Consider the following 16,739-nt stretch of genomic DNA (forward strand, 5'->3'; position numbering starts at 1 on the left):
TGGGTTAGCCTGGTGATGGGTATTGAGGAGGGCACGTTCTGCATGGAGCACTGGGTGTTATGCACAAACAATGAATCATGGAACACTACATCTAAAACTAATGATGTAATGTATGGGGATTAACATAACAATAAATAATAATAATAATTAAAAAAATAATGCAGAGCTGCATTTATGTGTATACATACACACATAGTAATATTTGTATAAAATTGGATCATATTGTATATGCTGTTTTGATGAGAAGTTAGCTGTTAATCTTATTGAAGTTCCCTTGTAAGCCATGAAATCATCTTTCTCTTGCTGCTTTCAAGATTTTCTCCGTGTCTTTGGCTTTTAGCATTTTTAGCATGATGTTTCTGTTTGCGGATTTCTTTTTTATCTGACCTGGAGTTTGTTGATTGTTCTGGATGTGTAGGGTCAGTAAATTTAGGGAATTTTCAGCCATTATTTATTTGAATATTTTATTCTCCTTTTTCTCTCTCTTTTTTTGGTATTCCTATTGTGCATATGTTGGTTCACTTAATGATGCCCCATATTTCTGTGAGGCTCTGTTCCTGTTTCATTTTCTCCTTTTTTCCAGATTGTATACCCATCTCTCCGTAAGTTCACTAGTTCTTCTGTAGGTTCACACGTACTGTTGAGCCCCTCTAGTGAAGTTTTCCTTTTAGCTTTATACTTTTCAACTCCACAGTTTGTATATGGTTAAGTTATTTCTGTCTCTTTACTGATTTTCTTCATACCTTCTTTTGCTTCTTTAATCACAGTTTCCTTTTGTTTTTTGTTGAAATCTGTCTACTAAATCTGACATCTGGTTGTTCTCACTGGCAGTTTCTGTTGCCATCTGTTGCCAGCTTTTTTCTGGTGTATGGGTCATGCTTTCCTGTTTCTTTGTGTGTCTCAAATTTTTTTGTTGGGAACTGGACACTTTAGATGATACATTGGAGCAATTCTGGGTACCATGTTCTCCCTACCCCCAACTTATATTATTTGTTTGCTTGTTTAGTGACTGTGGGTTATTTTAGTGAAGTCTCTTCTCTCCTTCCCTCCCCTCAGAAATGTAAAGCCTCTGATGTTGCTCCTCATGGAGGCTGCGGTCTTGGGTGTGCCCACAGTCACCCTGGGATGATGTGGTTTTGACCATACTTTGACATCTTTTTCCCTGGCTACACCCAGTTTTTAAACTCTACTAATTGCCAGCTGATTGCTGTATTGTTTCCAACAATGTCGTGGGGCACAAATTGTTCCACAAACTGATCCAATTAAACTTGGGCTCCTTTGAAGGGGTAGTTTCAGAACTAACCTTCAGGTCAGGTATTTGTTCTGACCCCAGGAAGGCCCTCCCATTTGTTTCTTTCTTTGTTTCTCTCTGGCAAACTAGTGGGCCTATAGTTTAGCCTGTATCTTCAGTGAATCTACCAGTTTCTTCCCAGTTACCTTTTACAAGTTCCACTGTTTTTGAGAGTGCCCTTAGGCTTGAACATTTTCTCCATACTCTGGCAAATGAAGTCAGTTTCTTTTGGGGGAGAATTGGAGTTCTCTGTTCTACGCCTGTGCTCTGGTGTGTTTGTCTTTGAATGACATCCCCACCGTAGGAGCTGAGTGCTAGGTGTAGGCAGCAACCGCAGGTCTCCATGGCTTGCTTCTCCTACTGTGGAAGCCTCATCCCTCAAGCTGGGACAAGGACTACTTACTGGAGCACCAATATTCTTAACAGCATTGTCCCAAGGTAGAGCCTCTATTTGGGCAGAAGAAGGAAGTGGCCCTGGTCTGGGCAACTCTTGTTGGAATTTAGCCTCTGCAACAGGTGTCTGGAGGCAGGATGGGAATTGCTGATGTTCTGCCCCTCCTGGAATGAAAGCACTCCTGTTGGGAACTAGAGTGGTGTGGGGGAGAGAACCCTGTGTTTTTGGCTGCATCAGCGTGGAGTAGAGTTTCTATCTCCCAGAGCTGAGAGGGGGTAAGAGAAAGTGGGTCTTAATTCAGCTACCACACTTTTTTTAAACTGAATTTTGCTAGATTGGGGTGCAGGGGTGTAAGAGCACCCAGCTCCGGGGGGGTCCCAAACAGACCAGGTTCGGCCACTCGCTGCCAACAAAATTCCAAAGGCAGGGAGATGAGTGGTGGTGAATCACGAAAGGAATGTATTTTGGTGAGGCCACCACCGGGGAGACCACGGACTAGCATCTCAAAGACTGTCTCCAAAGTGCCGAAAATATTTCCAGGTTTATATAAGGAAAATGTGGGACAAAGGTCAGTGGGTACGTGCAGGTGGACCGGAAAGGGCAGGTGGATCGCTGTCTAGGAGTCACTGACACAGGGTCTCGCTGGCTCAGGGCAGTCTTTATTGCTTGAGAGGGGGTTGCTTTGCCTGCAGGGTCTTTTATCTGAGTTAAAAGATAAGCTGGAAAGAACTTAATCAATTAGGAAGTACAGACTGAGGGGCGCCTGGGTGGCTCAGTCGTTAAGCGTCTGCCTTTGGCTGGAGCCATGATTCCAGGGTTCTCGGATCGAGCCCCACGTCGGGCTCCCTGCTCAGCGGGAAGCCTGCTTCTCCCTCTCCCACTCCCCCTGCTTGTGTTCCCTCTCTTGCTGTGTCTCTCTCTGTCAAATAAATAAAATCTCAAACAAAAACAAAAACATAGGAGCAACTTCCAGCATGAGGCTCTGCATACTGATTTTCCCCCATTAATATTGTAAATAGCTTTTCTCATCATTAAATCATTAAAATTATAGCATTACGGGAAAGTACAAAAAAGTAAAGATGAAATGAAATTCCAACCTCCAGTGATTATTACTGTTAATATTTTGGTAGACATGGGGCGCCTGGGTGGCTCAGTTGGTTAAGCGACTGCCTTCGGCTCAGGTCATGATCCTGGAGTCCCGGGATCAAGTCCCGCATCGGGCTCCCTGCTCAGCGGGGGGGTCTGCTTCTCCCTCTGACCCTCTTCCCTCTTGTGCTGTCTCTCATTCTCTCTCTCTCAAATAAATAAATAAAATCTTTAAAAAAAAATTTTTTTTGGTAGACATGTTTCACATCTTATATGCATAGGTTCACTGAGAGATATGCATATAATTTTTTACATGTTGCTCTGTAACATGTGAATTTGGTAACATTTTTGACATACCAGTATGTCTTGAGCATCTTCTTGTGGCAGAGTAGATTTACAGTATTTTTTTTTTTTTAAGGTTATACAGATGGCTGTATAATATCCTATCTTATAGCTATGCTGTAAATGCTCTTAACTAATTTCTTACTATTGGATGTCTAGATTGTGTCCAGTTATCAGCTAATGAACAGGGCTTGGTGAAGTCTTGTAGCTAAGGCCTTGTTCATGGTATTTATTTCTTTAGGCTAAAGGCTGAGTAGTGAAATTGTTGGGTTAAAAAATGTGAGAAACTTTAGGGGTTTTAATGTGTATTTCCAAATTCTCTTTGGGGAAGCTTTACCAATTTACTTTCCATTACCAGTGTGGGTGATTGTCCACTTTTTGCATGGCTTGCCATTAAAACAAAACAAAAAAACTGAAGACTACTAATGAGATATGCAGAATTGGTACTTGATTTAATTTGTGATTCTTAGCTAAGTATACCTTTTATTATTTTGGCTATTTGCATCTTTTTCCTTAATGAACTATTTATTTCCTTCTTTTTATCCCCCCTTAGGATACATTAAAAAAAAAAAACAAAAACCTGCATAGATTCTTTATATCTAACCATTGCCAATATTAATTGCAAATGTTTTTCCTGTTATTTGCCTGTTAATTTTGTTTCATGATTTAAAAAAATAGTGGTATAGAGATATAAAATTTAAAATTCAAAGCTGTTGGGGCAGCCGCCTGGCTCAGTTGGTAGAACATTCAACTCGATCTCGGGGTCGTGAGTTCAAGCCCCACATTGGGTGTAGAAATTACTTAAAATAAAATGTTAAAAAAAAAAATGCAAAGCTGTTGATCTTTACCTTTGCCCTTTGTTTAATTTATATCAAGTGAATACATTCCCATCTAGAGACCAGAGACATATTTACTTGTAGTTCCTTTTAGTTTTTCTTTTTGCTTGTGTGTGTAACCTTTAAATCAGAAGGGGAATTCCAATCTCCAGTGTTTTGGTGAATGGTGTGAGGTGAGGATTTAAATAAATATTTCTTCCCCAAATAACCAGATAGTTTTCTTCACTCTATTTCTTCACAAAATTACATGGTATGTGATTTTGAAAGTGATCTTGGGTTCGTTTTCTTCAGGCGCCTTGCAGCCCTCCAGAAGAGAAGAGAACTTCGAGCAGCTGGTATAGAAATTCAGAAGAAGAGAAAAAAGAAGAGAGGAGTTGATTATAATGCTGAAATCCCGTTTGAAAAAAAGCCTGCTCTTGGTTTCTATGATACTTCTGAGGAAAACTACCAGGCTCTTGATGCAGATTTCAGAAAATTAAGACAACAGGATCTTGATGGGGAACTAAGATCGTAAGTCACCTTTCTGATTTTGAAAATGAAAAAGTATAGTAGGAATTTTATGGAGGGCCATGCGCTATTCTTGTCAGAGCCAGATTTTTATTATGTAGGACAATGTGGCCTACATAGTGTTTTTATTTATTTACTGGATTCACCTTTCTGAGAAAACCAGTGACCCTTGCTGTCATGTTTCTGGCACAAAAGGGTGTTTGCATCTCTTGAAATGTCAGCACTTGGCTCTGGTGTACTGTCTGCTCACTGAGTCACCGTCTTAACGTTTATGTACGTTTGTGAGCGGGTTAGTTATTTCACTAATGGCCTGAGGAATCTGTCCAAATTGGGTCTGTTTCTTTTTGTCTTTCCTAGTGAAAATTTTATCTTGTTTCTCTTAGAATGAAATTAAAAGAAAGTTACTGATGCATACTTAAATCTTTTTAACTAATGGGGATAAGTGTGTTTGTAAAATGTTTGTCTAAGGGTGCAGAGGATTTTGCCTATTTTTAGGGATTTTTAGGGTTTCTCCATTCTTGCATCTGAATATTGTGGGGAGAACCTTTTCCGATTGTCAAGAGAGTTTTGGTTTTCTGCTCCCTCACTGACCTTCCATTTTTGTTGACATGGATTGGTACTAAATGACAGATGTCAGGCACTGTGAAACAGGATTTTCTTGGATGTACTCCATTAAATTTATTTCTCAAATTAAAACCTTGTTTTAGGTAGCCTGTGCAAATGAAGAGGTTGAAGTGGGAGCGGATCGTCTGGAAGGGGCAGGCTAGATGGGGAAGAGGCTGACATGCAGACCGGGAGGAGGCATTCTTGGAGCTTTCAAAGGTGGCCTTGAGCCTGGTGTTCATAATTAATTGTCAGGACTTAAATATCCTTTAAAAAAATTTGTGAATTAAAAAGAATCATAATGGAAAAAAAGAATCATAACGAAGTATTGAACAGATTTTCAAAGATTTGTTTATTTAAGGAGAGAGTGGGAGCAGGAACCAAGGGAGAGGGACAGGCTGACTCCCCACTGAGTGTGGATCCCTATGAGGGGCTTGATCCCACAACCCCGAGATCATGACCTGAGCCGAAATCAAGAGTCAGATGCTCAACTGACTGCACCATTCAGGTGCCCCAAAGAACAGTTTTAAAGGGAAATTTAAAAATTTAATGTTTTAATCCCATCCTTTTCATATAATTATTTCCCATTTTGTATGCTTGTCAACCTTCATTTTCATATGTGCACACACACACTTTTATAAGAGTATTATCATGATGTAGGAGTAGTTTTGTTTTCATTTTGAAATTATACATAACATTTTGTTTATCATCATAGTCTTTATATAGGCTTAATGTTTGGTACATAAGTTAGTACTGTATTTTTATTTTCTTAATAATTCTATTGCTATTCTAAGCTGCATTCCTCTTGAGTATAGTGGGTAAGTGATGGTGTAGGGCACAACTTAATGTATTTGGATTTTGTCTTTTTATCAGTAATTTTTTTAGGAATGGAATTATTTTGTTCAAAGTGTATGAGTATTTATATGGCTTTTACTGTTATTAATTATATGTAACTTTACAAAATCTCTTACCTACTTTGATTCATGATAGTGAAAAAGAAGGAAGAGACAGAAAAAAAGACAAGCAACATTTGAAAAGGAAAAAGGAATCTGATCTACCATCAGCTATTCTTCAGACTAGTGGTGTTTCTGAATTTACTAAAAAGAGAAGCAAACTAGTACTTCCTGCCCCTCAGGTAATCTGTTAAAGCAGTTTTTCATTGTGTGAACTCCTATCTTTATCATTTATTTAGCAAGCAAATGTTTGAGGGTTTATGTGCCAGGTTTTTGCTAGGTGTTGGGTGCCCTTAAGAAGTTCACAGTGTAATAGGTGAGCCACATAAAAATAAGTCCTTGTGATATAGTATGGTAAATAAGTAACAACTTCTCTGTATAAATTATATCAGGCCTTAAACTGTTTCTGTGATGGTTTGTCAGCTCTTAGCAATTTGCAAACAGGTTAGGGCTCCTGGCCTCTTATTGTAGCTGACTAGCATAAAGGTGATATTTGGCTTTGTAGACTTTAGGCTGCTTTCTTTTTTAAAGATTTTATTTATTTATTTGAGAGAGAGAGTGCATGCTCGTGTGAGTATGAGTTGGGGGAGGGCAGAGTAGGAGGTAGAGGGACAAGCGGACTCTGTGCTGAGCGCAGAGCCTGATATGGGGCTCCTTCTCATGACCCTGAGATCATGACCTGAACTGAAAGTAAGAGTTGGAGGCTTTAACCTACTGTGGCATGCAGACGTCCCCCCCTTTTTATTTAAAGTAGGCTCCAAGATCAATGTGGAGTCCAGTGCTGCCCAGCATGGAGCCCAATGCCAGGCTTGAGCTCACAACCCTGAGATCAAAACCTGGGCTGAGATCAGGAGTCAGGCACTTAACCGACTGAGCCACCCAGGCACCCCCTAGGCTGCTTTCTTATAGGGAACGTTTTGTTGTGTCATACTTCTCTTTTTGAGACAACAGTGTGAAAATTAATGTGGGAGTTGTGGAGAAGAGAGAAAGAAACATACCCTCATTCAGCTTATCCACGCTCTCTTCCTTTGACTTAATTTTAGTTGGTCAAAACTATGGGAGTTCTGAATAAGCTCTTGTTTTATTTTGAGTAGTACAGCTCTGTAGAATTGGATGGTTTAATGGAGCAGAGGGATGGAGCTAGGGGGACAGAAGAGCTTCTTTCTCCAAATGATGTGCTGGCTGCATCAACACAAAATTCTTGGGTATAAACATGACATAAATTTGTCAGATGTCATTCCAAGTAGTGATATTTCTTAAATTAAGAGTTTGCCTGTAACTTTTTTTCTTAGTTCTCCTTAGGATGCTTATTTTTGTAAAATTACCAAGGGTAATGCCTTTTGATTTTTCTCAGGGATCTTGTGGCTCAGTGGATTGATTTTTTAAAAAGATTTTATTTATTTATTTATTTATTTAATTATTTTAAAGATTTTATTTATTTGACAGAGAGACACAGCGAGAGAGGGAACACAAGCAGGGGGAGTGGGGGAGGGAGAAGCAGGCTTCCTGCTGAGCAGGGAGCCCAACGTGGGGCTTGATCCCAGGACCCCGGGATTATGACCTGAGCCGAAGGCAGACGCCCAATGACTGAGCCACCCAGGTGCCCCTAAAGATTTTATTTATTTATTTGACACACAGAGGGGGCAGGGGAGAGAGCAAGCACAAGCAGGGGGAGCGGCAGGCAAAGGGAGAAGTAGGGTCCCCCCTGAGCAAGGAGCCCGATGTGGGGCTCCATCCCGGGACCCTGGGATCACGACCTGAGTGGAATGTAGCCTCTTAACTGACTGAGCCACCCAGATGCCTCTGGGCTCTGATTTTTTTTTTTTTTTTTAAAGATTTCATTTACTTATTTGACAGAGAGAGATAGCAAGAGAGGGAGCACAAGCAGGGGAGTGGGAGAGGGAGAAGCAGCCTTCCCGCTGAGCAGGGAGCCCGATGCGGGGCTCGATCCCAGGACCCTGGGATCATGACCTGAACCAAAGGCAGACACCTAACGACTGAGCCACCCAGGCGCCCTTGGACTCTGATATTTTAATTGGCTTTCAGTCCACTCCCCCTTTGATAGTTTTATACAAACACGATTATTTTATGTTCTTGGTTTATTAATGTTAGTTGGTTTGAAAGAATTTCATTATGGAAATATAAGACTTTACAGCTTGATAGTATATCATATATGGAATTTTTCCCCATATTATATAGGGTAGACTGTTAAAAACTTTATCATAGAAATTTTCAAATCCACAAATAGTAAAGAAAGTAGTACCCCTGTGTACTCATCACACAGCTTCAGCAATTCATCTTTCTGGAATGTGGAAGTTTGAAGCTCTGTTATTCTCTGGTTAAAATACTGCTGTATGGTGATAACTGTGTCTTTTTAGATTTCAGATGCAGAACTCCAGGAGGTTGTGAAAGTAGGCCAAGCAAGTGAAATTGCACGTCAGACTGCTGAGGAATCTGGCATAACAAACTCTGCCTCCAGTACTCTTTTGTCTGAGTACAATGTCACCAACAACAGCATCGCTCTTAGAACACCTCGCACACCAGCTTCCCAGGATAGAATTCTGCAGGTACGCTGTCATGTAGTAGTGTGAGCCTTTCATCTTGTTGTCCTTGAAAGTGTTATGAAGGAGGACAGTATGAGATTTGGCATGTTTCTTTTAGGGTAAACAGTTTAAAACTGAGTCCTGAATGCATAGATTCTAGAGATTTTATTAGGGAAGCTCGATTAGCAGATTAATTACGTGGTTTCATTTCTACATTTATCAATTCATAGGTTTTTTTTTCGAAGCCAGCTCTTCCTCCTTCATTAATCTTTAGTATCTGTTACTAAAGCACAACGTTTCAAAATTTCATATTGCTGGGTGCCTGGGTGGCTCAGTTGGTTGAGCGACTGCCTTCGGCTCAGGTCATGATCCTGGAGTCCCGGGATCGAGTCCCACATCGGGCTCCCTGCTCAGCGAGGAGCCTGCTTCTCCCTCGGACCCTCCTCCCTCTCGTGCTCTCTGTCTCTCATTCTCTCTCTCTCAAATAAATAAAATCTTTAAAAAAAAAAAAAAATAAATAAATAAAAATTTCATATTGCTTAGCAATCCTAGAAAGCAGATGTATGTAGTCTGGTTTTTTTTTTTTTAATTTTAGTTAACATATAGTCAGTATTGGTTTCAGGAGTTGTAGTAGTGATTTTTAAAACTTCTTGCATTTCTGTACTTAGCTTGGGACAGGCTGCCATCAGTACTGTTCTCCTCTCTTCTAAACACATGGGATGTACAGCTCTGTGTGTTCTTAGGGACTTTATATGCCAGAGGATAGCTACACCTAATAAAATACTTGATCACCCTTACATCTCATTTCCTCTTCTCTGATAGTCAGAAATATAATTTATTTTACTTTATTTTTATTTTTATTTATTTATTTATTTTTAAAGATTTTATTTATTTATTTAACAGAGAGAGACACAGTGAGAGAGGGAACATAAGCAGGGGGAGTGGGGGAGGGAGAAGCAGGCTTCCTGCTGAGCAGGGAGCCCGATGTGGGACTCGATCCCAGGATCCTGGGATCATGACCTGAGCCGAAGGCAGACGCTTAACGACTGAGCCACCCAGGCGCCCACTTTATTTTTATTTTTAGAGAGCGAGTGCACACAAGTGGGGTATGGAGGGGCAGAGCGGGGGGGTCGGGGAGAGAATCTTAAGCCTGATGCAGGGCTCGATCCCACGACCCTGAGATCATGACCAGAGTTGAAATCAAGAGTCGGATGCCTAACTGTGCCATCCAGGCACCCCCAGAAATATAATTTTAAGGTATTGATTTGGAGTCACGTAGTTCCTGTAAACTTAGTAAGAGAAACAGTTGTGCTCCTCATTGCTTGCTGTCTAGAGACACCAGTTACAACTCTTTGTTTTTATCACATTATTGCGAGGACACTTGTTACTTATTGATTTATTTTTAGTTTTAGCCGTTTTTCCACTTGGGAATTTGAACATTTGGCTCTCACACCCTCTTCCTGTACCATGCGTTGTATGAACTCTTTACATTACCTCATACTCTGTTATGGTTATATCATAATTTTGGTTAGCTCTGTATTCGTTGTTTACTTCATGACTGTGTAAACCATATTCATTGCTGAGCCTACAAAGTGCCTTATAATTACTATACTGCACATTATTAGGTTTTTCTTTGAGTTAATGCTTATTTTATTCAGATGCTAAATTTTCAGATTACTTAGCGGGAATTTAACTCTAGACTTGACACTATCTCTGTAAATCTCCTGTAATGTGATCAAATTTTAGATATTTTTAGCTTTTTGACAAAGTCTTTCCCAGAATTTGTGGACATTCTATTCTGGACTGATTACTCTTTAGATCTTATTTACAGCTTGTTCTCTTGATTTCCTGGCATCCTAGAAAGTCCCACGGATTGCCTTTTCCCTGGCTCCCATGCCTTTGGTTTTCTTGGTTTATGTGCTTGTTAGTGAAGCATATTCTTTAGTAACTTTCTGAGGATGGGTTCATGGCAGATGGAATTTTTAAGACCTTGCATATCTATAAATTACTGTTCTAGCTTCTTAACTGATTGATAGTATAACTGGGTATAGAATTCCAAATTGAAGTCTTTTTTCTTTTCTTTCTTCCCCCCTTTTTAAGGAAGCTCTATATCCAACGTGGGGCTTGAACTCATGACCCTGAGATCAAGAGTTGCGTGCTCCATTGAATGAGTCAGCCAGGCACTCCCATATTTTTTTTTTTTTTTTTAAGATTTTATTTATTTATTTGAGAGAGAGAGACTGAGAGAGAGAGCACATGAGAGGGGGGAGGGTCAGAGGGAGAAGCAGACTCCCCGCTGAGCAGGGAGCCTGATGCGGGACTCGATCCAGGGACTCCAGGATCATGACCTGAGCTGAAGGCAGTTGCTTAATCAACTGAGCCACCCAGGCGCCCCTAGGCACTCCCATATTGAAATGGTTTTTATTTACAGTTTTGAAGGCAGTGCTCCAACATCTTCTGGCTTCTGTTATAGCTTCTGTTATAGCTATTGAGGTCACCTGTGCCATTTAGGTTGTTAATAGCAAACCCCTTTTTCTCGTCCTCTGGAAGCTTACATGACCTTCTCTTTTTCACATGCATATTTTTTTGGTGTGGGTCTGTTTTCAGTCACTGTGCTAGGTACTTGGTGGATCCTTTCATTCTGGAGACTGACTCATGGCCTTCGATTCTGGGACATTATTTTGAAAATTTTTGTTTCCTCCTTTCATTGGTCCGTTCCTTTTTATGAACCTCAAATTTTCTTATTCCTCTCTGGTTTTCTATTTTAATGGACCTTTTGATTTATTGGTAGGAGATTTTCTGAATTTTATCTTTGTTCAGTTTTTACTAACACATTTTAATTTTTTTTTATTTTTTAAAGATTTTATTTATTTGACAGAGAGAGATGGCGAGAGAGGGAACACAAGCAGGGGGAGCAGGAGAGGGAGAAGCAAGCTTCCTCCGGAGCAGAGAGCCCAATGCGGGGCTCGATCCCAGAACCCTGGGATCATGACCTGAGCCGAAGGCAGACGCTTAACGACTGAGCCACCCAGGCGCCCCTACTATCACATTTTTAATTTCTAAGAGCTCTTTTTAAAACTGTGTTCAGGGGCGCCGGGGTGGCTCAGTTGGTTAAGCGACTGCCTTCAGCTCAGGTCATGATCCCAGGGTCTTGGGATCGAGCCCCGCATCGGGCTCCCTGCTCAGCCGGAAGCCTGCTTCTTCCTCTCCCACTCCCCCTGTTTGTGTTCCCTCTCACGCTGTCTCTCTCTCTCTCCCTGTCAATTAAATAAATAAATAAAATCTTTAAAAAAAAAAAAATGTGTTCAATTTTTAAGTATCTTATTTAATGAATATTTTGTTTTCTTTCTCTGAGGCTATTAATGATGGTTTTGTTTTGTTCTGATAAGTTTTCTTTTCCCTGCATAGTATTTAAGTTTCTTTTGTTCTCTGTTTTTCGTATTGGCTGTTTCCTCAAATATCTTCTAATCTTTAGCTCTCTGCCTGTATCTGCTTATATCTAGGGGTTAAGGGCAGGGCAATTAAAAGTAGACTAGAAGCTCCTTGGGTATGGGTAAGGCCTCCTTGATTCCAGGCTGAACTGGCTGGGGGTTTCATTGGCAAATTCTTTTTTTTTTTTTTTTTAAAGATTTATTTATTTGTTTTAGAGAGAGCTCATGCACACAGGGGGAGGAGCAAAGGGAGAGGGAGAGAATCTCAAACAGATTTCCCACGGAGCATGGGACCTAATGTGGGCCTTAATCTCATGACCCTGAGATCATGACCTGAGCCGAAATCAAGAGTTGGATGCTCAACCGACTGAGCCACCCAGGTGCCCATCACTGGCAAATTCTTGATGTCAATATTTCTACATCTTTTTTTTTGGGTTGATTTAATCAGATTCCTGAGAGAAGTGGCTTCCAGTCTCCTGCCCAGAGGTATAAAGCTGGCCAGCCTTTTGGGAGCCTAGTTGGGGAAAAATGTTTTGTATTTGGACTAGCAAAAAGAACACACACAGGACTTTGATAATGTGAAATTCAAGGTTCTTTCCATGAATATGAACAACAGAGTAATGGAATAAGTCTTTCTCTGGTTATCTTCTTTTTGCCCCAGAACTTACCAGCTTAAAACATTTCATTGTGCTAATGATCTCTGTTGGTCAGAGATTTGGACACGGCACACAAAAGAATGGCTTGTCTCTGTTCCATGATGTCTAGGGCCTCAGCTAAGAAGACTCAACATTTGGGGGTATCTTGACACATATGGGCTTGAATCATCTTCTTTCCATGTCTGGTAGTTGATGCTGGCTGTGGGTTAGGTCCTTACCTGGGAATGGGGAGTACATCTGCTTGTGGCCTCTCTATGGCTTGGGCTTTCTTTCAGCATGTGGCGTCAGAACAGTTGAACTTCTCCCATGGTGTCTCCAGCCTCCAATGGGGATGTTGTAGTGAGCGTGGTGGAAAGGTGTGTTTTGCTTACCCTGCCTTGGAAGTCATGCAGTGTCACTTTGCTGCATTTTGTTAGTTACAGGTAATTCACGAGGCTACCTGGATTCAAAAGGAGGGGACATAGACCTCCACCTCTTGATGGGAGGCGTAATCAAGGTTGGATCCTAAGAAGAGCACATGAGATGAGAGATACGGCTATGACTGTCTTGAAAAATGTAGTCTCTCACAGGGCTGGAGTTGGGGATGAGGAGATTGTGGGTGCAGTCATAGTAGTGAGTGTAGAGTTGTGGTAGAGGCGCTTAAAGAGAGCATTGTCAGACCTACCTAAAGAGAACAGCAAGACTTCAGAAAGGAACCTGCTCTCATGGATTTTCTCAGGAAATGGATAGATGAGTTAGTGGTATCTTAACTTCTCAGTAGAAAAAACTGAGACTCAGGGGCTAATGAAGACTGAATAGAGCTAGTGATAAAGCCAGACTAAAATCTGGGTGTTCTGGGGGCGCCTGGGTGGCTCAGTCAGTTAAGTGTCTGACTCTTGATTTTTGGCTCAGGTCATGATCTCAGAGTCGTGAGGTTGAGCCATGTGTTGGGCTCCGTGTGGAGTGTGGAGCCTCCTGAAGGTTCTTTCTCTCTCCCTTTGCCCTTACCCCCTCCCCTGCTCGTGTGTGTGCACGCTCGTGCTCTCTCTCTCTCTTTCTCAGAAAAACAAAAAACAAAAAAACAACTGGGTGTTCTGACATTTAGCCTAGGCTCACGTTGGGAAATTTGAGTTCTTTGTTCTTTATGATTGTAAAGAGATTTGGCACAGGTAATAGAAGATTTTGGGTCATAATAATTTCATTTCAAAACATTTCTTAACATTTAAACTTCATTCCAAAACCTCTGACATGCTGTGTTAGGCTGACAGAGGAACGGAAGTATTGAATTCTGCCATGGCCCACAGTTCATTTTCTCTCTTGGTGTTCATTAAGAAAACGTATAAGAATTCTGTCTCCTTTGAGATTTATATCGTAGGACCAGAAGAGAGGATTCTGCTATCCTGGCTGAACTGTTAAAACACATTTCTTTACCTTCTTGTTTATCAGGAAGCTCAGAACCTCATGGCCCTGACCAACGTGGACACTCCATTAAAAGGTGGACTTAATACCCCTTTGCACGAGAGTGACTTCTCAGGTGTGACTCCACAGCGGCAGGTTGTACAGACTCCAAACACAGTTCTTTCTACCCCATTCAGGTATTGTGAATAAATAGATCTTTCCTGTTTTAGGAAAACTCAGATTCAAGGATTGGACATGTTTGCTTTAGTAATGTTGATAGAGAATGGAAATAAGTGTTTAACTTGCCTTTTTGATTTCTTCTCACTCATAGTAGTAAATAACATAATAATATCCAGGAATTGGTTAAAACCAAATGGAGCTTTCTTTTTTTTTTCAGAGTTTCTGATGCTGTCACCTTGTTTCTGAATACATTTTATCTGATTTAAAAGAACAAATCAGTCCACTGTTAATGATCATTTGTTGAATTTTATAAAAATTGTAGTCCTTTATCTGTGTATTACCATTGCTTTTCTCCCAGCATTTTATTTTGAAAATTTCTAACATTCAGTTAAATGGTTAAAAGAATGGGAAAACAAACATTTATATCACTTATCACCTAGATTCTACAGTTGTTAATATCTTACTGTATTTGCTTTATCATATATCTATCTGTCAGTCCATCTGATTTTTTAATGCATTTCAAAGTAAGTTGCAGGTTTCTGTCCCTTCACTTCTAACACTGTCTTGTGCATATCATTAACTAGAGGTCAGAGTTCAGTTTTTGTTTACAATTTTTTTTGTTTTAAGTTACCACTTTGAAGAATTTTTAAGATAAAAATGCTGTAGAAGAAATTCATATTAAAATGAAAATTGAGCTTTTAAGGTTGGAAATCTTTGGGCTTAACTCCTAAGTTTCAGTATTAGCGTCAGTCCTTCTAGTTGTTTAGTATGGGAAGCATCTCACACTGTTGGAACTGTACCTGACAGCAGGATCAAGAAGCATTGGCAGCCAAATCCTTAAGTAATATTTAGTATTTTTGCCAGGCTTGTAGGAGAGCCTAATCCCTCTTTTTCCTGTGTATGTCTTGTCTCAACTAGATTGTAAGCTCCTTGGGGATAGGGACCATGTCTTAATGATAACACCTCACCTCACCTTTGGGAACACCTGTCTGGCAGCACCACTTATTTGCAGCAGAGCCAAGATAGAGGGAATAAGCAGCAACAACAATGAAAGGCTTTGATCAATTAAAATATAAGTTGTGGGGTCTGTGGACTTTATTCCTAAGGGAGTCTCTGCCCTCACTCAGTATATATAGGCCTGGTGTTCAGTTTCCAAACAAAATGTAAAGGGAGGAGCTATCATGCACACACATGATAGTGGTGCTCTAGCCAACAGACCCTGGTGGTGAGGGGCAAATGATAAGATGAAGACACTGAACTGAACTCAAAAAGAGTTTCCTGGGGGTTTTTGAGCATGGTGGCTGACCTCCATGTTCTTAGCCACCCTGCAGTACGTCAAGGAAAGGTTGAAATAATGTTTGGTGGGCCTAGTTTAGCAAGGCAAGAAAATGTCAAGTGTAATAACTTAAGTAATTAAAGTGAAAATACTATGTGTAAGTACTAAGGTACTTGAACTAAACCTGTATTTTAACCTAGAGAGCTAACTTAAAACCAGGTAGGGAGACAGAATTTCTGTATCTTTGTTTCTTTCTTTTATGCTTTCACATAAAATATTGTGAAAATTATTTTCACATAAAATAGTTTATGTGAAAAACATTTGAAAGCATGATCCAGATAAAATTGGCACTTTTATTAATTGGAATTTCTGTCTTTCTAGGACTCCTTCTCATGGATCTGAAGGGTTGACTCCCCGCAGTGGGACAACTCCCAAACCAGTTATTAACTCCACCCCAGGTAGAACTCCTCTTCGAGACAAGTTAAACATTAATCCTGAGGATGGAATGGCAGACTACAGTGACCCCTCTTATGTGAAGCAGATGGTACATGTCAATTCCCTTTTAATACTCCCTTTTAAAAAAACTGCGCTGTCTCCTGGGTGCCGTATTAAAATATTTCCCTTTGTTGGTGCGTATTGCATGCACCTTAAGATACTGTACACCTGCAGATGCCAGAAAAGAATGATTGGAGGACTTGAGAAGGAGAACCTTTTTGGTCTCATAAGCCTACTTATTCTTAATATGTTTGTGAATATTGATTATGCTGATAGTAATGGTCCTTGTATCTCATATGATTTTATTCTTTATCATTTACTAATTAGTTTACTTTCTTGAATGATACTTTTTTTTTCTATTTCTGTAAAATAAAATTTGAGTTTGGAGTACCTCATAAATTAGGTTTTGAGCCTTGATTCCTCTGTTTGCTCTATACTTTTAGAATAGTCTAGATCTCAAAGTTAAGTTGATGTTTATTGCTTATTTTAGTGAAGTTTTCCTTTGTATATTTTGCAAGCTGATATAGACAGCTAATTATAAAAGCCACAGTTGTTTTTTTTTATTTTTTATTTTTTTTTTATTCTTATGTTAATCCCCATACATTACATCATTAGTTTTAGATAAAGTGTTCCATGATTCATTGTTTGTGCATAACACCCAGTGCTCCATGCAGAATGTGCCCTCCTCAATACCCACCACCAGGCTAACCCATCCTCCCACCCCCCTCCCCTCTAGAACCCTGTTAGTTTTTCAGAGTCCATCGTCTCT

The 16,739-nt window shown here is 40.2% G+C and overlaps 1 protein-coding gene across 1 annotated transcript in view; it reads left to right on the forward strand.

The window, feature by feature from the left end:
- The window catches only part of CDC5L (cell division cycle 5 like), a 48,555-nt gene that overhangs the window by 10,388 nt on the left and 21,428 nt on the right, over positions 1–16,739 (forward strand). Inside the window, exons 6-10 of the mRNA XM_081827561.1 lie at positions 4,241–4,459; positions 6,050–6,194; positions 8,391–8,579; positions 14,068–14,216; positions 15,857–16,301. Coding sequence (XP_081683687.1) covers positions 4,241–4,459; positions 6,050–6,194; positions 8,391–8,579; positions 14,068–14,216; positions 15,857–16,301 — 1,147 coding nt within the window. The remainder of the gene's footprint in view (positions 1–4,240; positions 4,460–6,049; positions 6,195–8,390; positions 8,580–14,067; positions 14,217–15,856; positions 16,302–16,739) is intronic.

Source organism: Leptonychotes weddellii, chromosome 8 (genome assembly GCF_054177405.1).
Source record: "Leptonychotes weddellii isolate Sample4059 chromosome 8, ASM5417740v2, whole genome shotgun sequence".
NCBI lineage: Eukaryota > Metazoa > Chordata > Mammalia > Carnivora > Phocidae > Leptonychotes > Leptonychotes weddellii.